Genomic DNA, 26,061 nt, shown 5'->3' with positions numbered 1-26,061 from the left:
GGCCATTGCCAGCACAAATCCAGGGTTTAACAAGAACGTCTGGGGGGGAGAGGGGTAGGAAAAAACAAGGGGAAATAGGTTACCTTGCATAATGACTTAGCCACTCCCGGTCTCTATTCAAGCCTAAGTTAATTGTATCCAATTTGCAAATGAATTCCAATTCAACAGTCTCTCGCTGGAGTCTGGTTTTGAAGTTTTTTTGTTGTAATATCGCAACTTTCATGTCTGTAATCGCGTGACCAGAGAGATTGAAGTGTTCTCCGACTGGTTTATGAATGTTATAATTCTTGACATCTGGTTTGTGTCCATTTATTCTTTTACGTAGAGACTGTCCAGTTTGACCAATGTACATGGCAGAGGGGTCCATTGTCTACAGCCAAGCTCTGCAATACAACCGCATTTGCTCCAACCCCTCAGACAGAGACAAACACCTACAAGATCTCTATCAAGCATTCTTACAACTACAATACCCACCTGCGGAAGTGAAGAAACAGATTGATAGAGCCAGAAGAGTCCCCAGAAGTTACCTACTACAGGACAGGCCTAACAAAGAAAATAACAGAACGCCACTAGCCGTCACCTTCAGCCCCCAACTAAAACCCCTCCAACGCATTATTAAGGATCTACAACCTATCCTGAAGGATGACCCAACACTCTCACAAATCTTGGGAGACAGGCCAGTCCTTGCCTACAGACAGCCCCCCAACCTGAAGCAAATACTCACCAGTAACCACATACCACACAACAGAACCACTAACCCAGGAACCTGTCCTTGCAACAAAGCCCATTGCCAACTGTGCCCACATATCTATTCAGGGGACACCATCATAGGGCCTAATCACATCAGCCACACTATCAGAGGCTCGTTCACCTGCACATCCACCAATGTGATATATGCCATCATGTGCCAGCAATGCCCCTCTGCCATGTACATTGGTCAGACTGGACAGCCTCTACGTAAAAGAATAAATGGACACAAATCAGATGTCAAGAATTATAACATGCGTGTGTCCTGGCCATTGGACTCCTGCCTCCAGTATGGGAATTAGCTGCAATGTGGGCTAGAACAGAACAGTGTTTGGGGCGGGGGACACATAGGATAGACCAGGGCCTGGGGTAAGGAGGGTGCACCCAAAACATGCACACACAAGGAGGTTTCTGGAAAATGAAGCCAATTTATTGTCTCATAATTTACAAAAATACACAGGTACAAAAGGAGGGTCTACCACCAGGACAGGCCTAACGTTGAGCGGCTAGGACAGGCTGAGTCCTGGCATCTCATCCCACCAGATATGCAAAGCGGAGGCCAAATGGAGCCAATACCGGACAGGATCCCATTGGTCAGGCGGCGAGTGAGCTGTGCGTAGGGCTGGAGGAAGGATTGTTCTGGATGAAGAGGAGCCACGCTGCAGTTACAGGACAGGAGTCCTCAGCCAAACCTGGTTGGCACTTCGGATCTCTCCTCAGAGAGGCTGCAGCTGGGTCCAGAGAGAAAGGGGCAGGAGTAGCTCGCTGATCTGGAAGAGGGGAGTGGAATGAGGTATCGGAGATGAGGGAGAGCCTGAGCGGGCAACCAGGAAAGCAGCAGGTGCGAGGATGACACGTCTCTTGATGGGACCTCTCCAGCCTGTTTAGTTCGTGGGATGGAGCGCGAGACCAGGCTTGAGAGACACTGGCTTCTCAGACAGCCGATAGAGAGCACAGGTGGAACGGCGGGCACCATGCCAGCCAGCTGGGAGCAGCCATGGACCGGCCATAGCTCTGGGTCCTGGAGGAAGCCATCAGCTGCGGACCTGAGCAAACTCCTTGCGCAGCCATAGGGAGTCCTGGTAGAAGCGGGGGTCACCCAGGTGCAAGGCCGTCCTCTTGTAGAAGTAGCAGTACAGCACGGCCGCTGGGGACAGCGAGAGGAAGGTGAGACAATACAGCCGGCTGGGGAATGTCCTCTCCCCCACCCCATCCTCCATCTGCTGGATCACCCCAGTGTGCCCTGGGGACCTCCAGGACAGATAGAGCCTCACTGAGATCCAGCCCCCATGGGAAGGGGTTGGTACGGCTCATGGGAACGTAGAGCTGCCATTCCCTAACAAACCCACCCCAAGTCCAGCCTGGAGAAACTGCAGGGAAGGCAGATGGGGTCAGCCCACTTCCAGCTCTGGTAGCTCTGCTTTGGGGCTGTTGTCTGTGTTTGTGTGTTGGGGTCCATGATGGAGCTTGGCTCTTACCCAGCCGCTGGAACACAAAGAGGGCCTGCAGCCCGTCCGTCCACACAAAGTGGGTGGCGTTTTTCCAGCGCAGGTTCTGAAGGAAAGAGAGGCACAAGGGACATCAGGGGCAGGAAATGGCCACGCAAGCACCTGCCCGGCCCACCACAGAGCTCAGACGCTGGGTCCCTTAACTCACTTCCTTGCTCCTCTCTTCTCCGGGCTGCTCCATTCAGTCACCTCCCCTTGTCACTTACTCCAGACCCCCAGTGAGAAGCAGCTCTCTATCTCCCCAGGGTTAGAGGACTCCCCCTAGTGGCTGAGCCCCTCAGCAGAGGGAGAAATGCATCATCACTGTACTGATCCACTTTCCAAAGCAACCCTTTCCCAACAAGAACCATCCCCCTCTCTGAGCCTGTCTCTGGGGCCCAGCTGTCTAGAGATCTCCCTCCTCTTCCCTATGAGCGGGGGTGTGAGTGCCAGGGAGCAACTCAGGGAGCACACAAAGGTTAATCAGATCAGCGGATTTATACAGAACACCAAGACCTAGTCGAGGTTCCCAACACAGATCCCAGAAAATCCTCTTAAATCCCACTGCCCAGCTATGGCCCATGGGCAGCACCAGCCAGGAGAAGCTGCCAGGCAGACGCCCTCCCAGTTACTTGCATTGGCACCTCAGAGGGATAGGGTCTGGCGGTCTGAGCACAGGACTAGGAGTCAGGACATCTGGGTTGGGTTCCCAGCTCAGCTGCTCACTAACTTGGTGGCTTTGGGCAAGTCACCTAGGCACCTATATACTTCTGAGGAGCTGGGCCTAACTCCCACTGATTTCAATGGGAGTTAGGCACCTAAATACCTTTGAGGATTTGACCCTTAGCCCCTCTCTGTGCCTGGGTGTCACCCTCTGTGCAGGGAGGCAGGGGGGAGATGATGCTTGTGGCTCTCTGTTTCATGGGGGGGGGCAGGGCAGAGGGGGACCACGGTGGCTGCTGTGCTGCATTCATGGCAGCAAAGGCAGCTGGTATCTGGCTGGCAGTGCCTCACCATGATGCCCTGCTCCATCGGGTTACGCGCATCAGTGGTTCTTAATACTGACATTCTGCAGCCCCAAATGGTCAAATACAAGTGGCTAGTTTATTATCCAGTGGCTTTGGGCCAGGTACTAGACCCATCCAGCTGGTCACCCCAGCGTCTCAGAGCCAAGCAGCAGCCCCAGCAGAGAAATGGGATTTGTGGGGCTAGCCCTTTAAGAGACTGGGAATGTCACAGCAGGTGAGATCAAAGGTGTGTGTGGGGGGGTGGGGGTGAGGGGGGGTTCAGTGCCTAAGAAAGAGGGCAGAAAAGAGTTAACAGGAGTGGTAAGGGGGGGATGGTGGGTGTCCTGAGGATGCGCGGAGAGCAACCCTCCCTACCCTTCTCCGAGGAGGGCAGGGTACAAGCAGAGCTGCCAGCAGCTGTGCTCGCTCCAACCCAATCTGGGACGGACACTCGCAGCCTGTGGCTCCTGCGACCAGCTGCACCCCTGAGCGCTGGCTCCTGGTGGGGATTTATCCCATGTAATGCCTTGCATGGACATTGGCACTGCTCACCCAAGGATTAGCCTTGTTGGTGGGGAAGCCATTCCAGCAAGACTCTAAAGCAGGCTTCGGAGCTTTCCAGGGCAAGTACCGACCAGGCCAGGCATCCCTGAAAATGCAACTCCCTAGGGCTCCCGCACAGGATCCAACCCAGGATGCACTTGTTCATCTGTTAGACCCTGATCAGAACCGGTGAGACCAGGAGAAAAGGGAAGGAGGGGGATTTCAAAGGGAAAGGCTCTTGGTGTACTGCCCTTTCATGGGTACCACAGTTGAGGACACAGGTCAGTTTCCACCCTAGCTCCAGCAGTCCCCTGCCAGACAGTGTTCTCTGGGGCTTGGCTTCTGCTGAGCAGTTTCAGATGGAGCAAAATCCTTTTGGGAGGAAGTGATGGGATATCAACAGACTGACCAATGGCCTGAGCTGTGCCAGGAGAGGGTGGGCTACCCCACTAGATGGATCTGTGTCGCCACTCCACCACCCCTTAAGGAGTGAACACCTCTGATTTCCCCACTATGAGTATTGTGATCACTCCCAAGACAGCTCCTGAGGGCAGAACTGATGCCTCCGCCATCCTCTGGCCCCAGCCGCCAAGGGAGGAGTTGGAGTCAAATGTATTTTTGAACCCCAAACTATCCCCGCTCCAAATAAACTCTATGGAGTTGCCTCCCCCGGCCACGTTTCCCACCATGGCATCAAGAGAGCATAAGGCCCAGGACACCAGCACCTGCCGATGGCCATGAAACAGGCTGCTGTGTGAGGCCCCGATCCTGCTCTTGGCAGTGGGGACTCTGCTTGAAGTGGTTGGGAGGGCTGCTCGCAGACCCACGTCAGTCAGGTCCCCGAAGAGCCGTAGCTGACTATGCTGCCTAGTGGGAGAAGCATCTCCCCAAATCTGGCAGATGGGGTGGGCTTCTGCCCGGCCCCATGGCCGATATCCAAGAAGAGAGGGGGAGGCTGGGGAGGCACACGTGCCCCCAAAGAAAGGATCTGAGTTGGGGAAGAACAATGCTTTGAAGAACAAGCTGGGAGGAAGGGGCTGGGGAAGGTCTGCACGGAGCCCAGCTGAGCTCCCTCCAAGGGAGAGGAGTGGAAGTGGGGCTTCTGTCCCTCCTCCCCCTCCACTCCAGGCCCAATCCCCCTGCTTCAAACATGGGTGAATCCCACAATCAGGGAGGGGCTGGGTGTAAGGGTGCTTTGCGGCAGCTCCCGGTACCTCACTCCTCTCCTTAGAGTGCCCCACTCTCTCCAGCGATGCACTGCTGCCTCTTTGGGAGACAGAAACATTCCACAGAGCAGCAATCCTCCCTCTCTCGAGCTGCAAGGCGAGAGGGGCCCTGAGTGAAGCTCTGACCTCTCCAGGCTCTTCCCTCAGGATAAGCTGCTCTCCAGAAGGAGGCCAAGACAACACACCACTTACAGAGTGTGGCAGGACTGGCTTGGTGTGCGAGGGGATTTTGGCCCTCTCTAAACCTTCATGCCAAAGGGGGGCTAGCAGAGCAGATGGGCTGGAGTCTAGCTGGGGCAGGACATCAGGCCAGTGGTGGTTCTGAGACTACAAGAATGGGTATCATACCAGATGCACCAGGGTCCCAGGTGCTCCGGAAGAGGGTGAGCTACCCATCTAGACAGATGTGTACAGCTGTTCCTATGCCCCCTGAGACTCCAGAGCCCAGCCCTGCCTTACCATGACCCAGACATGGAAGGCGATGCTCAGAACCAGGTAAGCCGCCGACAGGACAATGGTCCCTTTAAACTTGTGGAAGAGGAGGGTGACCAGGCCGGCTTGGAAGACGAAGGTGTTGAAAAACATGAGGAAGATGATGATGATGTTGAAGAGGATGGCAATATCCTGGATGCTGCGGGGAGATAGATGCCATGAGCACACAGCACTTCCAGAGACCACAGCCCTCCCTGGGGCCATGTGCTGGACACAGTGGTCAACACAAGCCTTGCCCTCTGCCCCAGGGGGTGTCCCAGCTGTCCTGGCCTACACAGCAAAACACAAAGCCTGTGCTGGAACAACACCATGCACCAGGCCCCTGGGACGAGAGGCAGCCAGCTCTGGGTGGTTCCTCCAGCCGAAGCAGCCCCTCCTAGTGCAGTAATTTGCTGCTTTGATAATTGATCTGGGCAGACACAGATGTTCCTCCCCAGATCTTTATGTAACAGACACTTGGCTTAGTGCCAAGAACACAGGCTGTCTCTGGGAATGGAGCCACTGTCCACAGACCAGACTCTCCCTGCAGCTATGCCCCACTTCCCCCCTGGCAGCTAGTAACTGATGCTTCAGAGGAAGGCAGTCAGGTACTGCTGCACTGCAGGGGAAGGAGGACAAAACCTTCTCCAAGTCCTCCCCCTGCACTCCATTGCCTCAGTTTGTCCTCTCTTCCCCCTTCTCCCCATTTACTTGACCACAGTGGCGGCGAGCCAGAAGAGAACCCAGGGCTCCTGACTCCCAGTCCCCTGCTCTAACCACTAGCCCGCACTCCCTCCCACAACTGAGAAGTGAACCCAGCTCTCCCAGTTCCAACCGCTAGTCCCTGCCGCCTCACATGAAGAGCACGAGCTGGATGACGGGGGCCGTGCGGAGCAGCTCCGAGAAGGAGTTGACGAAGAGGTCATAGACGAGCAGCAGGAACTGCAGGGAGAGCACCAGGCTGTAGTTACTAGTCCGGAGCATCTTCCTTTCCCAGGGCTGCGGGCCCTCAGCGTGTGCATTCCAGAGAACAGAGCCAGCTCATCCTCAGGGCCAGAGGGGCTTAGGATCCCCCCCTGCACCACAGCCTCTCCCTACAGCTGAGCTCTGGAGTCTGGAAGAGAAAGTCAGAAGGGGTCTATCTCCAGCAGGGCCTGTGGCAAATGCCTACCTGGCCTAGGAGTGAAGCTGCAGCTCAACCAAGAGCCCAGCTTGGCCAGGGGTTTCCCACAAACTGCTTCACATGCCCCCAAACAGTGGGCCCAAATCCATGGCACCTTCTCAGTTTCAGCTACCCAGCACCAAGCTCCGGGCTAGAGAGCAAAGATGTTTACAAAAGGACACCCTTAAGAGTCATAGCAGTAACCTTGGACTCCCTTCACCCAGAAGACAGGTGCTCTCCTACCTAGAGGCTGCAGGCATACCAGGGAGAGGATCTCAGGGGCTCCATGCAGAGCCATGCCCTAACCAGGGTGCTCTCTACCCTGTGGGTCATAGTCAGAGAGCTCAAGAGCTCTTGTTCTGTCTGATCAGGCTACTTGAGGGTTATGGCAGAGAATGCATTTGGAGGGGGGTGGGGAGGACATGACCCTGGAAGAAGAATGAGAGGAGACAGAATCTTGGTGGGTTACAGATGCCCATAAGGGAGGAGGATCATAAATACATTTGGGGTTGGGACCCAGCGGGGGCACAGCCACAGTGGTAGTGGTGTGAAGGGACACAGGGTTGAGCAGAGAGCGATGGGGTGATCTTGTTTAGGGCAACTCACGCACAGCCTGAGACTGCAGCAGAGGGATCCTTCCTGGAGATTCGGGATCACCCCAGAGCAGGGAGGAGGAGACAAGGAATAGGAGCTGGGGCAGGTTGCCACACCAGGGATGAGGTTTTACCCACCCGTGGGGAGGGGATATGGGTCTGTCCATAGAAGAAAAGAGGAAATGCACTTCAGAGCCAGCCCCCGCACCCCCTTCTCTGATTGCAACAACGTGGGGGGGTAACAAATTGGGTCACCCCCAGTAGGAGGGGCTACAATACTAGGGGATCACACATAGGTGGGGGCAGGAAGATCAGGGCGAACCCCTGCCAACATTTACGGGGGCTGGGGGGGGCGATTCTGGGACATCGCAATTGAATCCCTCTTAATTCAGCGCCTCCGGGGATTCGGGACCCAGGAGCTTTCTGACGCCTCCACTCCTAGGGCCCCCTCCCGGGGTTCCGCCCAGGGAACCCCCCGGTCACCGGCCCCCGAGCCAGGGACCCCCGGTTGCACAACCAGGGGGCAACGGCCCAAGCGCGCCCCCTGCAATTCCCCTGGGCGCAGCTGCCTTCCCCCCGCCGGCCCGGGCCGGGCCCCGCACGCACCTCGGGCCGCCATCTTCCATCCCCATGGAGACCGCACAGCCATTGGCGACCGGTCCGGCCGGCGGAACCGGAAGCGCTCAGAGAGAAGCCGGGGCACCTCCGGATCCCAATAGGATCATAGAGTGGCGCTGAGTTCTTCCCTTCTGCCCGTCTCTGTGAGCCGCGGCGGCTGCTGGACGGCGAAGACTCCATTTCCCATAGTGCCGCGGGGAGGGCGCGACCCGGAAGTGCCTGCGCGCGGGGCGGGCCTGCAGGGCGGAAGGCGAGCGGACTCCGCTGTCCCTCATAGTGAGCCGTAAGGGGTCCGCGGACCCTTGGAACTACCGCTCCCAGCGTGCACCGCGCCAGGCCGGACGACAGGTGCGAGCTGGACGGGGGTGGGGTGGACGCCGGGGAGGGGTCAGCGGACCAGTCCAAAAGGGGCAAAGGGGGGTGGGGGGCTGCTGAGGGGCAGCAGATGACTTCGTGACCCCTCCCCCTGCGCAGTGTCATGGCCCCAGCAGCACTCCCTTGGCACGGGCCCAGTTCCCCAGCCGGGCCTGGCTTTGACCCATGGGGTGGAGGCCAGGGCCAGATTAGCATTTTGTGCGCCCCCACAGGGGCAATGGAGCATGGCGCGGCGAGGCCAGTCCCCAGGGCGAGGGGCCCGCCAGGCGCATGGCATGGCAGGGGCGGCCCCGCTCCGCCCAGCCCAGTGCGAGGCCACTATTTACAAACCGGCTGTTGCCAGACGCACAGTGGCCCTGTGGTGCCAGCATGCCCCATCCCCTCGGGGGCAGGCCCATGCCATGCCATGCCAAAGAGCCCCCCTGCCCAACACCCCATAGTGTGTGCTCAGCACCCATCGGTAGCCCTGCTGATCAGATCCTCCCCCTGGTCCACCGAGCCTCCCGCCCACCGCTGATCAGGTATCCTGCAGCGGGCAGGAGGCACTGGGTGGGAGCAGGGGCAGGAAGAGGCGGGGGCACTCTGGGGAGGGGGTGGAATGGAGCAGGAAGAGGTGGGGCGGGAGTGGAGCGGGGGCAGGAAGAGGTGGGGGGCAGGCCCTTGGGGGAAAGGGTGGAGTGGGGGTGGGGTTGGGACAGAGCTGGGGTCAAGCACCCAGGGGGAAATCAGAAATTCAGCACCTCTGCAACACCCCGCCCCCAACTCCCTACAGCCAGAGCCTCCCCAAGACCCCCCCACAAGTGCAGAACACCCTGCACAACCCTGGAGGCTGAGAGGAGCAAGTGGTGGGTGGGGAGCAGCCAGCAACAGAGCAGGCTGGGGCCCCTTCTGAGCATGGGCCAGGCTCCTTGGTGCCATTGTAAACCAAGCACTAGTGGAGGCACAGGGGCTGGCCTGGCTGCAGGAAACCCCAGCTCACTGGCGCCCCAGTTTTCAGTGTGTTGGCCTCAGGCCTGCCCCCAGGAGACTGTGCGGATCCTAGGGACCTGGCAGGCTAAAGGGGTTGCTCACAAGGGGCAAGTTACAGGCTGGGGGATAGGCACCCCCAAATCACCAGTGCCTTGCCCTGAATCCTGCCCTGTTCAATGGTGCCAGCTCACCACTTTATTGTGAGGCTCATGATTCTTAGTGTTCACTTGTAAGGCCTCAGCTGCTGAAGATTGCACAAGAATCAGCCCTTTTGAGTTAAGTAAGTTTCTAGCCATCATGGTTGCAAAGAAAATCTTGAAATCGTGACGCTGCATGCACCCAAAGACTCATACAGCACGAGGCAAATACAGTGAGCCTCGCATTCATTCACTTCATTTCTTGACCCCGTTTCCATTTACACAGAGCCAGAGGTGCCCATGATTCTTTGCCACTCCTTTGGGTCCATGACTTGGGTTCGTAGATCTAGGACTTGGAGTTCCAGCCCTTTTCTCAAACTTCTCTTGACTGACTCTGTTGTATCGTTGGTCTTCCATGGCCGTTCTTGCTGTCCTCTTCCTCCTGTGCTTTCTTCACTGGTCCTTCTCCCATTCTTATCACACGCCCAACCCATCTCAAAAGTGCTCTGGTGCTCTCCTGCCTATCTATCATTGAGAGTCCCAAGTTCAACTTCCCCCTAACTTCTTCCTGTTGTGCTCTGTCTACTCTCTGCTTGCCTGCCATTCTCCTCAGTATAGTATTTTCTGCTACCTGTATGTTTTTTTTCTCTTCCATCTCTGTAAGACCTATTGTTTCCAAACTGTAGAGCAGGCAGGGACAAATGCAGGCAGCATACACTTTTTCTTTCAGCTTGTTTGTTAATTGCCAGTCCCACAGTACTCCTGCCACTTTTTTCACTGCCGCCCACGCACATTGGTTTCTCCCCCTCCCCCCACCTCTCTCCAGTGGTACTAAGTGTATTTCTCAAGTATACAAATTCTTCTGATTCAGCTTCTCTCCTGAAACTTCTGTCAACAGCTCTTCTTCAGCCTTGCCTTCTTGCACAACTTCAGTTATCTTTATGTTTACCTTCAAACAGAGGCCCAGTCTATGATATTTACTAATCCCTCTTTGCTATCAACCAAAAGGGCCAGGTCACCAGCATACGTTAGCTTTCTCTCTCTCTCCACGGACTTGGATCTCCTACTAATTAACTCCATAACTAGGATGAAGAGAGGTGGACTCAGCATATCACCTTGTCTTAATCTGATTGTCACCTCAAAATTCTCAAATTGCATGTATTGTTTCCACCTTCGCTGTTGACCCTTGATACAGCTCCTCAATCATCACTTCTTGAACACCCCTGCCCATCTATCTCAATACTGCAAACGCTTTCTCAAGATCAATAAATGCTACATAGCAGTTATGCCCTCCATTTATCATTCTTCTAAACTTCTGTCTCATTGCAAATATTGTGTCTATTGACTCCTTCCCTTCCTAAAGCCATGTTGCTCCTCTCCTATATTCTTCTCCATCTTGCACCTCATCTTTGCCTTCAAAATTCTCTCCAGGACTTTGAGGCTGACTTAACAAGGTGATGCTGTAATAGCTGTTCAGATCAATCATTTGCATCAGGCTTACCTTTCCAGAGAGGCACAGTCAACGCTATTCTCCAGCCATCTGGTATCCTAGCTTGATCCCAGCAAACTCTGAGTAATCTATGATGCCACTTTACTCCAGTATCTCCAGCTACCTTGATCATACCAACAGTTATCTCATCCTCTCCAAATGCCTTAACATTCTTCATCCTATTCAGTGCTGCTTCTGCCTCTTCTACAGCAACCGATACCTTTGGAGGCTTCCCCAAAATTATCAGCAGTGCTTGCACTTGCAACTCTCTTCTCATTTAACAGCCTTAGAAATATTTTTTCCATAGCTCCTACCACCTGTTTGGGGTTAGGCACCACACAGTACCTATCCTTCACATATGAAGATTTCTTAATTTCTTGTGCCAGGTTTCAGAGTAACAGCCGTGTTAGTCTGTATTCGCAAAAAGAAAAGGAGTACTTGTGGCACCTTAGAGACTAACCAATTTATTTGAGCATGAGCTTTCGTGAGCTACAGCTCACTTCATCGGATGCATACCGTGGAAACTGCAGCAGACTTTATATATACACAGAGAATATGAAACAATACCTCCTCCCACCCCACTGTCCTGCTGGTAATAGCTTATCTAAAGTGATCATCAGGTGGGCCATTTCCAGCACAAATCCAGGTTTTCTCACCCTCCACCCCCCTACACAAATTCACTCTCCTGCTGGTGATAGCCCATCCAAAGTGACAACTCTTTACACAATGTGCATGATAATCAAGTCTGGCTATTTCCTGCACAAATCCAGGTTTTCTCACATCCCCCCCACCCCCATACACACACAAACTCACTCTCCTGCTGGTAATAGCTCATCCAAACTGACCACTCTCCAAGTTTAAATCCAAGTTAAACCAGAACATCTGGGGGGGTGGGGGGGTAGGAAAAAACAAGAGGAAACAGGCTACTTTGCATAATGACTTAGCCACTCCCAGTCTCTATTTAAGCCTAAATTAATAGTATCCAATTTGCAAATGAATTCCAATTCAGCAGTTTCTCGCTGGAGTCTGGATTTGAAGTTTTTTTGTTTTAAGATAGCGACCTTCATGTCTGTGATTGTGTGACCAGAGAGATTGAAGTGTTCTCCGACTGGTTTATGGGTCCATCATCTGGACCCATGGAAAAGAAGCCCTTGAGGAATTCCACCATGATTTCAACAATTTCCATCCCACCACCAACCTCAGCCTGGTCCAGTCCACACAAGAGATCCACTTCCTGGACACTACAGTGCTAATAAACAATGGTCACATAAACACCACCCTATACCGGAAACCTACTGACCGCTATTCCTACCTGCATGCCTCCAGCTTTCACCCTGACCACACCACACGATCCATCGTCTACAGCCAAGCTCTGCGATACAACCGCATTTGCTCCAACCCCTCAGACAGAGACAAACACCTACAAGATCTCTGTCAAGCTTTCTTACAACTACAATACCCACCTGCAGAAGTAAAGAAACAGATTGATAGAGCCAGAAGAGTTCCCAGAAGTTACCTACTACAGGACAGGCCTAACAAAGAAAATAACAGAACGCCACTAGCCGTCACCTTCAGTCCCCAACTAAAACCCCTCCAACGCATTATTAAGGATCTACAACCTATCCTAAAGGATGACCCAACACTCTCACAAATCTTGGGAGACAGGCCAGTCCTTGCCTACAGATAGCCCCGCAACCTGAAGCAAATACTCACCAACAATCACATACCACACAACAGAACCACTAACCCAGGAACTTATCCTTGCAACAAAGCCCGTTGCCAATTGTGCCCACCCACATATCTATTCAGGGGACACCATCACAGAGCCTAATAACATCAGCCACACTATCAGAGGCTCGTTCACCTGCACATCCACCAATGTGATATATGCCATCATGTGCCAGCAATGCCCCTCTGCCATGTACATTGGTCAAACTGGACAGTCTCTACGTAAAAGAATAAATGGACACAAATCAGATGTCAAGAATTATAACATTCATAAACCAGTCGGAGAACACTTCAATCTCTCTGGTCACACAATCACAGACATGAAGGTCGCTATCTTAAAACAAAAAAACTTCAAATCCAGACTCCAGCGAGAAACTGCTGAATTGGAATTCATTTGCAAATTGGATACTATTAATTTAGGCTTAAATAGAGACTGGGAGTGGCTAAGTCATTATGCAAGGTAGCCTGTTTCCTCTTGTTTTTTCCTACCCCCCCCCCCCCCAGATGTTCTGGTTTAACTTGGATTTAAACTTGGAGAGTGGTCAGTTTGGATGAGCTATTACCAGCAGGAGAGTGAGTTTGTGTGTGTATGGGGGTGAGGGGGTGAGAGAACCTGGATTTGTGCAGGAAATAGCCAGACTTGATTATCATGCACATTGTGTAAAGAGTTGTCACTTTGGATGGGCTATCACCAGCAGGAGAGTGAATTTGTGTGGGGGGGGTGGAGGGTGAGAGAACCTGGATTTGTGCTGGAAATGGCCCACCTGATGATCACTTTAGATAAGCTATTACCAGCAGGACAGTGGGGTGGGAGGAGGTATTGTTTCATATTCTCTGTGTATATATAAAGTCTGCTGCAGTTTCCACGGTATGCATCCGATGAAGTGAGCTGTAGCTCACGAAAGCTCATGCTCAAATAAATTGGTTAGTCTCTAAGGTGCCACAAGTACTCCTTTTAATTTCTTGTGCGTTAGTGTTCCTCTTTTTTTGCCAACCCAAAAACCGATTTCCTGCCATCATCTTCCTGCAGTTTTCTGTTTAATTCCTCTTCAGCCTCCATTCTTGCCTTAGCAACTGCCTTTGTAGCCTTCTTTGGCCAGTTTGTGTGCATTTTTTGATGGTCTCATTATCATGACCTGCTCCCTTAAGCTCTTTTGAGTCATTCATTCTTTTTTGTTTCTTTTGCACTTCAGATTTTTCCCACTAGCTTGTTCTCCCGAAATGTATTTTTTAAAAAAAGGCCTTATGATTTTTTTAAGCCAGTCTCATGATTTTTCAGGACTGGACCTGTAACTTTTGGATGCTTGGAGTTGGTGCTATTGTGTCAGACTGGGCATGGGATTGGGCTTTCTGTCCTTTGAAATCCTCCCAGCATCTCTGGAGCATCCTCTCCCAAAGGGTTTGGGTTGGAATTGCACCATCTGGGGGATGGGGGGGCAGCAGGGGTCCTGCCAATTCTCCCTCAGGCTTTGTGGGTTTAGCAGGGGGCTGGGAACCAGCAGGTCCTGGGTGCTGTTCCCAGCACTGCCTTGCTGCATGGGTGTAACAGGCAATATGTTTGTACAGCACCTTCCCTCCAGCTCTCTCAAAGTGCTTTATGCATCCCAGCCCTCCCTGGGCAACAGGCAAGCATCATGATCCCCGTTTTTCTGGTGCGGAAGCTGAGGCTGAGTGAGGGGCTACAGAGTGAGTCAGGGGCAGAGGTGTCGGTGCAAATGATCATGAGTCTACATTTATGCATGATTAAAACTAATTGGTCCCTGCCGAGAGGTACTTGCTGTTTTGTCCGCTTGCTTAGCAATCTCATCTAACCTCTCAATGCACAAACACATTGAGATCCTGACTAGGAAATGGTTCTCTTCACATACATGCTGAAGACCATTATTGCAGAAGCTCCAATCTGAATCTGGTGTCCTATTGTGCTGGGCGCTGGATGCAAGTAAGAGGGCATAAAACTTGTGCTAAAGAGCTTTCAACTCCTAGACCTCTTTCCTGACCTCCAGCCATTTTAACTGCTGACCATCCAGCCAGCAGGATTCCTGTGGCTGCATACATTAAACCCTGTATCACCACATGGTTAGGCCATGTGTGCTCATCTGCATAAACCACAGTGGATGGGACTGAAGGTCCCTGCATTTGCAGACATGTGAGAGGAATGACACTAGACTGGGCTACACAAAGTGAAGCCCAGGGCCTTTCGGATTTTGCAGCCACCCACTCCCAGAGATCATTGGGAGGCTGTAGTGTTTACTGCTGGTAATCTCACCCACGAGCAGCTCTTTTCCTCCCTTGAGGTGGCTGGGTGTATTTTTGGTGGAGGATGCAGATCTCTAAGCAAATGAGGTGCCACCCACCAGTTCTTGCGAACTTGCTAGTGTGCACTTAGTCCCAGGGTTAGCGTAACCCTGTGTGAAGAGTCGGTCCCATCGCAGAGAGACAAGTCCCATCGCAGCACAAGGCCAGACGGGGAGTGCTGTAGGGTAGGGCAGTGTTACAAGTTACTCTGTTCCACATGCGGGTACGAGGGAGAGATATAATGGCCTACGTGTGACCCTAAGAACCCTTCAGCACCACTTAGCACGGGGTTACAAGAATATCCTGATGCGTATATTCTGTTTCACCAAAGAATATTGTGTGAGGTCTTAAAGGAAAGCTGGGATCATGCTGGTCATTCATAGAATTGTATGTACATTTCACAGACTGCTTTTTACATAGCGTGTATATTGAAAATGTTTCTGAAGTGTCAAGGCAGAAGTGACAAACAGGTGTTTGGCAATGTCCTAGCTATTTGGTCCCAGGATATGAGAGACAAGGTGGGCAAGGTAATATCTGTTATTAGCAGGGGTGAAAGTAACACTCAACACTTACCGGTATGGGGCCGGACCTCGGGCAGAAGGGGCGGGGCTGGGGGTCAGCATCCCCCAGCCAACCCATCTGCGCTGCCTGGCCTGCGCTGCCCGGGGCTCCAGCAGCAATTTAAAGGACTGCTGTGGCAGTGGCAGAAGTATCTAGAGCCCCGGGCCCTTTTAAGTCGCTGGCCCCGGGGCAGCTGCTCCTTTTGCCCCCCACGTTGGTGGCCCGGGGGGGCAAAAGGGGTAATGATGTTAAAGTGCTGCTGCGGCAAAGGACCCTGCTTAAAGTGTTGCCACAGCAGCGCTTTGACATCGGCTGGTATGAGCCGGTACCAGCGGTCACTTTTTACCAGTATGCCATCCCGGCCTGTACCAGCTTACTTTCACCCCTGTTTATAAGATTAATTTCTGTTGGCGAAAGAGACAAGCTTTCGAGCTGTACCGAGCTCTTCTTCAGGTCTGGGTTTTCTGTTGGACGCAGGATGTCGAGTCACCTGTCTGCTGACGTCTAAATCAAGCAGTGTAAGCTGACAGTGGAAACCCACAGTCACAAAGTCAACAGGGGGATGCGACAACAACAGGATAGCAAACCACAGGACAATAAGCCCCTGGGGTACAAGCTGACTTGGGGTACAAACAGTGAACTCTGGGGGAAGGCAAGGAAGACACCCCTTTGTCCTGCACTTAGAAAGTAATTGGGCAGTGTGGTTACTTTCATGAAAATGGGATCACAGCCTTGCCTGAAACTCTGCGAAGGATGTTTGAGTGAGATAAAACGTCTTTAGATGGAAGGTTAGCTTGCTCAGTTTAGTCTCTAGGAATCGTGTTATAATTTTATTTTATATGTAACCCTTTTGTTTCCATCATCCTTACTCACAATCTCTTGAATCTTGAACCTCTGGTAGTTTATCATCCTTATTTCCACTATAAATGTATCTCAGTGCTGTGGTATTAGACCAGGAGCTGATCTGGAGCTGGTGTGAGCTCTGAACCCATGGGGACAGCAGAGCTGGTATTACTGTGGGTGTTCAGTGCAGAAGAGGCTGGATATCTCAGGGGAAACTTCGAAGGGGCCCGGGGACTGGGGGGCACCGATTGTTAACCTGCAAGACAAAGTGAGGGCTGGCCTAGCCCAGTGGAGATGGTTTGGGTGGCTAACAGGCTGGCGGTGTCAGGGAGCTGTCACCCTGTTAAGCACAAGCGAGGCTCCTTCTGGCTGGCGGCTGGAGGTGACTCAGTCCTGGGCGCACCAAGAACTCTACCCAGTGTTCCACAGGAAGTCAGACTAGATCAGGGGTTCTCAAACTGGGAGTCGGGACCCCTCAGGGAGTCGCAAGGTTATTACATGGGGGGTTGCAAGCTGTCAGCCTCCACCCCAAATCCCACTTTGCCTCCTGCATTTATAATGGTGTTTAATATATTTTAAAGTGTTTTTAATTTATAAGGGGGTCACACTCGGATGCTTGCTATGTAAAGGGGTCACCAGTGCAAAAGTTTGAGAACCACTGGACTAAATGATCTAATAATCCCTTCTGGCTTTAAAGACTCAATCTCCAGTGCAGGGGGACAGGGCAGGAAAAGTATAGTGGGGTACTGTCAGGAATGGGGTACAGAGCTGGGAGGGGCCTTGTGACTGGAACAGCAGGGGGTACTGAGGGGCAGGATTGAGCATTGGCTGAGCTAGGCAGGGGGATCAGCCCCACTCCCATGTATGCTGTCCCTCCCCTGGCCCACCCCACAGTGAGCTTTCCACTGTTGGTCTCAGGTGCCTTTAGCTCTGTGCTCTCCCCCCTCCCAGCGGCTGTGCAGTGCTAATCTGAAAGCAGAAGTTGGGAGGGTCTCATGACCTGCTGCCTCCCCACAGGAAGTGCCAAACACAGGTGCAGCCGCTGGGGTGGCAGGCCGGGGGCTCGGTGACTGTGACGAGGGCCCTTCTTTTCTCTCTGGGCGCTGGGGGAGTGGGTGGTGTTTTGGAGCATCTGAAACCCCTGGGCTGGATGTAGCTCCCTCTCTGTGGCTGATCAGGTTGTGTTTTCCACCTGGGAAGGCTGCTGGGCACTGCTCGTGCTTCCGGTGCCAGCTGGGTCCCGGCGATCTGGTCAGCCCACGGTCTGTGGATACTCGTGGCAACTGGTGGGAGCGCCTTCGGTGCTGTGGGGGCTGGGTCCATGTCAGGCTGGTGGCTGGTGCATGGGCACAGCATCCCCAAAGCCCAGCTCCTGGCTGTTGGGTTTGACTGGCTCAGCACAGGTCCTCAGTCTGTGAGTGCTGCAGGGCAGGGACTCCTCGGGGTGGAGGGGGGAGAACAGAGCTCTTCTCTACTTGAGAACCTGGGATCCCTGCTGTCCTCCAGGGGAAGGGGAGTGAAGGCTGCAGGATGGGCAGAGGCCTCTCTTGCCCTCTGAGCTCTGGCTGCAGGGGTTTGATCATCTCTGTCTCTGGGGACTTTCCCTGCTGGCTCCCAACCAGCAGGATCCGTTCTGTTTGGGCTCAGGGCAGTCGGCTACTCCTCCCCACCCACCTGTAGCTTGTTACTTAAGGCTGCGCTTAAAGCAGCTGTTGATCCAGCTTGATGAACTCTGGGGCTCCGCCCGCTCCTGGTTCTATAACCAGCCTTCTGAGACACGAGGGCACTGGCTGACAGCAGCTGGCAGAGGCTGGTGGAGGTGAGGGAGGGTAGATGAGGAGCAGCAGCCGGAGCCGGGAGGGAGGGATGGCTGGTGGGCGGGCGGGCGGGCAAGGGGTTGCTGGAGAGCGAAGGAGGGAAAGTGGGTGGTGGAGCCCAGTGGAGAGGCAGCTGGAGTCTGGTGGAGAGGGAGGGATGGACGGAGGGGAGGGCGAGGGGTGGCCAGAGCCCGGCAGAGGGCGAGGGGCGGATGGAGCCGGGCGGAGGAAGAGGAGGGTGGGCAGGTGAGGGGTGGACGGAGCCCAGCGGAAGGGAGGGTGGGGGAGAGGCAGCAGAGCCTAGTGGGCTGTGCAGGGTCTGGTGTGGGGGGCAGCGATTTGCTCGGCGTGCAGCAGGGCACAGGCTGGGCAGTACAATCAGCTGGTGTGGTATTTTCCCCATCACGTGCAGTCCCTGCTGCTGGAGTGATGCCCACCTTCCAGTTCTTGCCCTTCGCGGCCCTGCTGGGCACCCTGGGGTTCCTGTGTGTGGTGTTCACAGGGTTCTGGTCCCACCATTGGCGCGGAGGCTTCGCCTGGGATGGCTCCACCAAGATGTTTAACTGGCACCCGGTCTTCATGGTGACAGGCATGCTGGTGCTGTATGGGGCAGGTAAGTGGGTGCTGTCCCTGGGTGGCGCGTCGGGGGCTGGGACGTGGATACAGGAGTTGCTCTGAGTGTGCCAGTCTCTCTCCCCTGCAGCAGTGCTGGTGTACCGGGTGCCCAGCTCCTGGGAGGGCAGGAAGCTCCCGTGGAAGCTGCTGCACGCGGCGCTGACCCTGACAGCCTTTGTCCTGGTCGTGCTGGGGCTCGTCGCCGTCTTCAGGTTCCACAATGCCACGGGCACCCCCAACATGTACTCGCTGCACAGCTGGCTGGGGCTGACGGCTGTGCTGTTCTTCTCTTGCCAGGTGGGTGCCCAGCCTCCCCCTCTGATGCCCAGCTCTGCCCCCGCTCTCCCTCTTGCTGTTGGCTACCTGTGCCGTGGCTTGATCCGCTGTGCTCCGAACTCTTCCTTGTTCCCCCATCCTAGTGGCTCATGGGGTTCGCTGCCTTCCTGTTACCCTGGTCCCCTGCCTGGCTGCGGATCATCTACAAGCCCATTCATGTCTTCTTTGGCTCCACCATCCTCGCGCTGGCCATGGCAGCATCCATCTCCGGCATCAACGAGAAGCTCTTCTTCAGTCTGTGAGTGCCAGAGCTGGTGTGAGGTGTGTGGGTCTCCATTCAGCCTAGAGCTTCCTCCATCACTCCTAAGAGCTGGGCCAGACCAGGGTCCTTCTTGCCCAGTGTCTTGTTTCTGACAGTGGCCCATACCAGAGCTTCGGGGGAGTGCACAGAACAGGGCAGTAACCCACCCGTCTTCCATTCTTGGCTTACGTTAGTCTGGGGTCACCCCAAGCATGGGTAGGGTCACTTCCTCCCACCACACATACCCGCTGTGTGACTGAGAGATGCCAGCAAGCGGCTGAATGGTGACAGCCCCAGAAGGGAAGATCTAAGGGTTGGGCAGGCTTGGTGCAGAGAGGACTACTACGGGGAGACTTGGGAAGCATACCCAGCTTTAGGTAGCTGTTCGAGACCTTGGGAGCTGCTGTTACGGGCAGGAGTGGGTGGTGAAGATGACTGGGCAAGGTGCCCAGGGAAGGGGCTAGAACTTCCTGCTTTGGAGATGGGTTGAGGCATGGCTGGATCTCACAGGATCCAATGGTTGCTCCAGGATGTGGGAGAGATCCCTCCCCACCTATCTGAGGGGGGTGCTGGCAGGGTTTCCCCACCCAGAGGCTCTCCAGGGGGAGCTGGGATTGTAAGGGGCAAGGCTGCTTGCACTGGTACTGGCTCCAAATGAAGGCGGTGGCTCCATCTCTTCCCTTTCAGGACGAACAAGACGGTTCCCTACGCCAGACTCCCCCCTGAGGCCTGGTTTGCCAATTTTCTGGGGATGCTGATCTTGGTCTTTGGGTTGCTGGTGCTGTGGGCTCTCGCCACGCCGGCCTGGAAGCGCCCAGAGTCAGAGTCGCTGGAGGCCCAACAGGTACCGAGTCCACGTTGCTGGTGGCCCAGGCCATGGGCTGTGTGGATGAGTAGCAGCATGGGCAGGAGGGGTTGCCGTGGGATTGGGGATCAGGGAGGAGTTGGGCATGTGGGGTGTTGCAGTAAGGCCAGGTTTAGGGTGGATGTGGGAGGAAAAGAGTGGGTGCAACATTTCCTCGAATTTTTTACATCCGGAATTAACTTTATGTGCACCAATATGGAGGTGATGTGTGGCGGGGGTGGGGCTGAGGGGTTCGGAGTCAGGGGAGGGGTGGTAGGGGAAGGCTGGGAGATGAGATTAGAAACATGGGCAAGAAATAACGAGTCAACTCGCCAGTGATCTGCGTGGGAAGACACCTGCTAATGTGACAAGAGCCAGGAAACCGGCGGCTCAGCCAGGGGCAGAGATCAGACAGGAATCTGAAAAAAAAGCCTTGGAAACAAGCAGGGAGAACTGGAGGTCCTGGTGATGTCAAGGAACTATGACGTGATCGGAATAACAGAGACTTGGTGGGATAACTCACATGACTGGAGTACTGTCATGGATGGTTATAAACTGTTCAGGAAGGACAGGCAGGGCAGAAAAGGTGGGGGAGTAGCACTGTATGTAAGGGAGCAGTATGACTGCTCAGAGCTCCGGTACGAAACTGCAGAAAAACCTGAGTGTCTCTGGATTAAGTTTAGAAGTGTGTGCAACAAGAGTGATGTAGTGGTGGGAGTCTGCTATAGACCACCGGACCAGGGGGATGAGGTGGATGAGGCTTTCTTCCGGCAGCTCACGGAAGCTACTAGATCGCATGCCCTGATTCTCATGGGTGACTTTAATTTTCCTGATATCTGCTGGGAGAGCAATACAGCGGTGCATAGACAATCCAGGAAGTTTTTGGAAAGCGTAGGGGACAATTTCCTGGCGCAAGTGCTAGAGGAGCCAACTAGGGGGGGCACTTTTCTTGACCTGCTGCTCACAAACTGGGTAGAATTAGTGGGGGAAGCAAAAGTGGATGGGAATCTGGGAGGCAGTGACCATGAGTTGGTTGAGTTCAGGATCCTGACGCAGGGAAGAAAGGTAAGCAGCAGGATAAGGACCCTGGACTTCAGGAAAGCAGACTTCGACTCCCTCAGGGAACGGATGGCCAGGATCTGCTGGGGGACTAACTTGAAGGGGAAAGGAGTCCAGGAGAGCTGGCTGTATTTCAAGGAATCCCTGTTGAGGTTACAGGGACAAACCATCCCGATGAGTCGAAAGAATAGTAAATATGGCAGGCGACCAGCTTGGCTTAATGGTGAAATCCTAGCGGATCTTAAACATAAAAAAGAAGCTTACAAGAAGTGGAAGGTTGGACATATGACCAGGGAAGAGTATAAAAATATTGCTCGGGCATGTAGGAATGTTATCAGGAGGGCCAAATCGCACCTGGAGCTGCAGCTAGCCAGAGATGTCAAGAGTAACAAGAAGGGTTTCTTCAGGTATGTTGGCAACAAGAAGAAAGCCAAGGAATGTGTGGGCCCCTTACTGAAGGAGGGAGGCAACCTAGTGACAGAGGATGTGGAAAAAGCTAATGTACTCAATGCTTTTTTTGCCTCTGTTTTCACTAACAAGGTCAGCTCTCAGACTGCTGCGCTGGGCATCACAAAATGCGGAAGAGATGGCCAGCCCTCTGTGGAGATAGAGGCGGTTAGGGACTATTTAGAAAAGCTGGACGTGCACAAGTCCATGGGGCCGGACGAGTTGCATCCGAGAGTGCTGAAGGAATTGGCGGCTGTGATTGCAGAGCCACTGGCCATTATCTTTGAAAACTCGTGGCGAACCGGGGAAGTCCCGGATGACTGGAAAAAGGCTAATGTAGTGCCAATCTTTAAAAAAGGGAAGAAGGAAGATCCTGGGAACTACAGGCCAGTCAGCCTCACCTCAGTCCCTGGAAAAATCATGGAGCAGGTCCTCAAAGAATCAATCCTGAAGCACTTGCATGAGAGGAAAGTGATCAGGAACAGCCAGCATGGATTCACCAAGGAAAGGTCATGCCTGACTAATCTAATCGCCTTTTATGATGAGATTACTGGTTCTGTGGATGAAGGGAAACAAGTGGATGTATTGTTTCTTGACTTTAGCAAAGCTTTTGACACGGTCTCCCATAGTATTCTTGTCAGCAAGTTAAGGAAGTATGGGCTGGATGAATGCACTATAAGGTGGGTAGAAAGCTGGCTAGATTGTCGGGCTCAACGGGTAGTGATCAATGGCTCCATGTCTAGTTGGCAGCCGGTATCAAGTGGAGTGCCCCAAGGGTCGGTCCTGGGGCCGGTTTTATTCAATATCTTCATAAATGATCTGGAGGATGGTGTGGATTGCACTCTCCGCAAATTTGCGGATGATACTAAACTGGGAGGAGTGGTAGATACGCTGGAGGGGAGGGATAGGATACAGAAGGACCTAGACCAATTGGAAGATTGGGCCAAAAGGAATCTGATGAGGTTCAATAAGGATAAGTGCAGGGTCCTGCACTTAGGACGGAAGAACCCAATGCACAGCTACAGACTAGGGACCGAATGGCTAGGCAGCAGTTCTGCGGAAAAGGACCTAGGGGTGACAGTGGACGAGAAGCTGGATATGAGTCAGCAGTGTGCCCTTGTTGCCAAGAAGGCCAATGGCATTTTGGGATGTATAAGTAGGGGCATAGCGAGCAGATCGAGGGACGTGATCGTTCCCCTCTATTCGACATTGGTGAGGCCTCATCTGGAGTACTGTGTCCAGTTTTGGGCCCCACACTTCAAGAAGGATGTGGATAAATTGGAGAGAGTCCAGCGAAGGGCAACAAAAATGATTAGGGGACTGGAACACATGAGTTATGAGGAGAGGCTGAGGGAGCTGGGATTGTTTAGCCTGCAGAAGAGAAGAATGAGGGGGGATTTGATAGCTGCTTTCAACTACCTGAAAGGGGGTTCCAAAGAGGATGGCTCTAGACTGTTCTCAATGGTAGCAGATGACAGAACGAGGAGTAATGTTCTCAAGTTGCAGTGGGGGAGGTTTAGATTGGATATTAGGAAACCCTTTTTCACTAAGAGGGTGGTGAAACACTGGAATGCGTTACCTAGGGAGGTGGTAGAATCTCCTTCCTTAGAGGTTTTTAAGGTCAGGCTTGACAAAGCCCTGGCTGGGATGATTTAACTGGGAATTGGTCCTGCTTTGAGCAGGGGGTTGGACTAGATGACCTTCTGGGGTCCCTTCCAACCCTGATATTCTATGATTCTATGAATGTCCAGTGCAGGATGGTGGCACTGAAGGCCAGTGTGGTTCTGGAGCCATTCTGGTGGTGCAGCAAGATGGGGGTGGGCTGTGGTGCTGAGAGCGACTCAGTTCTGGGCAAGGAGGGTGCCTTGCTCACGGCCTCTTTCTCCACAACCCCTGCTCCATTAGGACAAGTGAAGCAGCCGCCCGGAAGAGGAGCTGCTGCCCAGACTCTCCGGCGAGAAGGGCAGCTCGGTGCTCCTGCTGTTGGCACTAAGCCGTCTCTGGAGCCTGGCCAGTGCGGAACGGAGGGGAGGAGGCACTCTCCGTGCTCCCTTTCCACCCGGCTGCTCTCGTCACTCCCCTGCGTTCTGCTCTGGGTTCCTGCACGTGCTGCTGCTTCCTGGGATTCACCAGGCAGCCCTGGCCCCTCTTGCCATTGTGCTGCTGTGCCTTAGGGGCCCTGGCTGACGCTCTGGCCTAGATCAAGTGGCCTGAACTAAAATAAAAGCCTGCTTCGTGGCGCTTGCCCTGGCACCGGCTCTGCAGGAGGGAGGCGGGTTGTGTGTAAGGAGCCTGTGTTGGCCGCTCAGCTGTAGCAGCGTGCATGTGCCCGGGGCATTAATGTGCCAAGCTCCAGCCAGCTTCCCTTTCCCAATGCCTGCCTAGCTCTGCCACCCACTTCTGCTCTCTGATGCTGTGCCCTGCAAGTCTGGGAGAGCCTCTGCTAGAGCTCAGAGCATTTGCTCTCCATGAGGTTTGCTTCCAGCCCTGGTCATACTCCCTCTCCCTTCCTGGCGAGCTGTTGTCCCAGCTCTTTGAGTGAAGAAAGTAGTTACATTTCCTCCTGCCAGGAGAGGGCTTCAGAGCAGGAAGCTGTTGTCCGTGCATTGCTGTGATGTTCGGGTGGGCCAGGGAGTCTGGCTGCAGTGCCCCTGACTGCCCTGGGGATGCTAAGGTGGGAGGAGCTGTCTGGGACCATGCTGTTCACTCCTCTGCCCCTCCTTTGCTCAGGATCCACAGATAAACTCTGTACTGAGCTTCTCTGACTAGTAGAACAGCCCAGGCTCAGAATCCACTCACGTGCAGCTCTCCGTTTGGATCTAGGCTGTATTGCCGTCTGTGGGGCTGTAGCACAGCTCCGCCGTGCATGGTCCTACACCCAGGCTGCCTTTCCTACCTCACCTGGGGTGTCTGGCTCTGGCCTCAGTAGCACTGAGAGCTACCCCAGCAAGAATTTCTAAGTGCTTGGGCCTGGAGGCTCTCTAATGCCTGGCCCATTCACAGTCTTCATGGCTGGACTCTCCCAGGTCCCAGCTCAGCATGGGCAGGTACCACGAGCTGTATCTCCTCCCAGTGCCTAGGTGCTACCATTGGCATGGTGTGATTTGGGGACTGCACAATGGACACTCACTGCTCTGTTGCCTGACCCAGCCAGCACTTATGACAATGGACTCGTAGCTTATGCATCCTTTGGAGGCATCTGCCACTAGCTGCTCAGAAGCTTTGAGACAAGATACTGTCCATTCTGGGCACTGAATCTGTCAGGGGTGCTGAGGGGTCCCCACGAAGCAGATACTTCACTCTGGTTTAAGGATTCATGTACAGGATTAGGGCTAAATTGTTCACCAGGTCTAGAGCCAGGTATTAATCCCTCCCATCCCCACATGGTGTAACAGGTAGGGACATTGTGGGAAGGGTTCAGTGCCCAAGAGAAGGCAGACAGGGAGTATGGATGACTCAATGGGGAATATTTCCCCATGACTGATTGCAGGGGAGCGGGACAGGTGGCCCTTCCTGTCCTCTATGGCTATGAGTTCTTCTTGGGGCGTGTGCTCTTGTGATAAATTGGGAGTGAGCCCACGTGGCTCAAGCTGAGATTGTAGGAAGATACTAGAGGCTTCATTAGAAGTGTTTCCAGAGAGAGGTAATTAAATGTATTTGTTGTATGTGAGAAGCTGCCTTCCCAGCCCAGGGGGTTTGATAGCATTCAGACAGAGGCTCAGTACACCCTGCTGGAGAGGTGGAATGCAGCTACAGCTGGTTGGAATTTGAGTTTTCTGTCCCCAGGGAAATTCTCAGACTTCCAAATCTCTGGTTTTGTCCTGAGCTGGGATGCTAAATTGGCGGCGGGACCCTGTGTGACACACAGCACAGTGAGGATTTCAGTTTGACTCTCTCAACACCTTTTGTTTCAATGGGGCAATGCTTCAATTTGGCTTGTTACCTAGAATAGTGAAACGTCTGACAGGGATGATTTCTCCCAGATGTCCAGCTAACTCCAGGCATTCCCCAAAATGCTTTGAATTTTTTCCATCAGAAAGAGCTGATTGACATGGTTTGTGGAAAATGTCCAACCAGCTCTGTAGACAACCTTGAAAAAATCTGGTGGCCCTGGGCAGAAGGGGAAAAAAGGAGGCCAAAGCAGACAGTGGGAGCAATTGGAGCAGCTATTCCTGTACCCAGGAGAGGCAGAGTGCAATCCAGCATCATCCCATTGAGTACTGGGGCTTACGGGAATGAACTAGAGTGACCGTTGCAAAGATAGCTCATGGGATGTAGCCAGGACATCTACCTAACTCCAGGGAGGGGAGCTGGCTGCTGGGTCCTTGCTAATAGAGTTCATAACTTAAAGCTCCAAGCTGGGACGTGTATTTCCAGCCTGCTGTGTATGTGTGTCTCTCTCATAAGCTTGGCTGAAGTGTGTGGCTTCTCCAGGGTTTTGTTTCCTATCT

The 26,061-nt window shown here is 53.7% G+C and overlaps 2 protein-coding genes across 5 annotated transcripts; one reads left to right on the top strand and one right to left on the bottom strand.

Moving 5' to 3' along the window:
- Window positions 1–1,155: 1,155 nt before the first annotated feature.
- Window positions 1,156–8,603, bottom strand: TMEM138 (transmembrane protein 138). Of its 4 annotated transcripts, none has more exons than XM_073346921.2 (5): window positions 7,843–8,575; window positions 6,338–6,595; window positions 5,470–5,641; window positions 2,097–2,301; window positions 1,156–1,894 (listed from the first exon to the last, which is right to left on the bottom strand). In XM_073346921.2, the coding sequence occupies exons 2-5, from the start codon at window positions 6,463–6,465 to the stop codon at window positions 1,782–1,784; spliced, it is 618 nt and encodes a 205-aa protein (XP_073203022.2). In that variant the 5' UTR covers window positions 6,466–6,595; window positions 7,843–8,575; the 3' UTR covers window positions 1,156–1,781. The 4 variants fall into 4 exon arrangements, with proteins under 4 accessions (XP_073203022.2, XP_073203023.2, XP_078709261.1 ...); XM_073346922.2 differs by having other exon boundaries at window positions 2,226–2,301; window positions 7,843–8,172; XM_078853135.1 differs by lacking the exons at window positions 5,470–5,641; window positions 6,338–6,595 and having other exon boundaries at window positions 7,843–8,603.
- Window positions 8,604–18,430: 9,827 nt separating this feature from the next.
- CYB561A3 (cytochrome b561 family member A3) lies at window positions 18,431–24,379 on the top strand. The gene is made up of 6 exons (XM_078853434.1): window positions 18,431–18,681; window positions 18,772–18,980; window positions 19,103–19,257; window positions 19,948–20,104; window positions 21,704–21,865; window positions 24,341–24,379. The coding sequence occupies exons 1-6, from the start codon at window positions 18,498–18,500 to the stop codon at window positions 24,377–24,379; spliced, it is 906 nt and encodes a 301-aa protein (XP_078709560.1). The 5' UTR covers window positions 18,431–18,497.
- Window positions 24,380–26,061: the final 1,682 nt, after the last annotated feature.

This window comes from Lepidochelys kempii, chromosome 6, assembly GCF_965140285.1.
Source record: "Lepidochelys kempii isolate rLepKem1 chromosome 6, rLepKem1.hap1, whole genome shotgun sequence".
NCBI classification, from domain to species: Eukaryota; Metazoa; Chordata; order Testudines; family Cheloniidae; genus Lepidochelys; species Lepidochelys kempii.
Note: the sequence above shows the minus strand (reverse complement) of the source record. Positions and strands in the feature narration are given on the sequence as shown.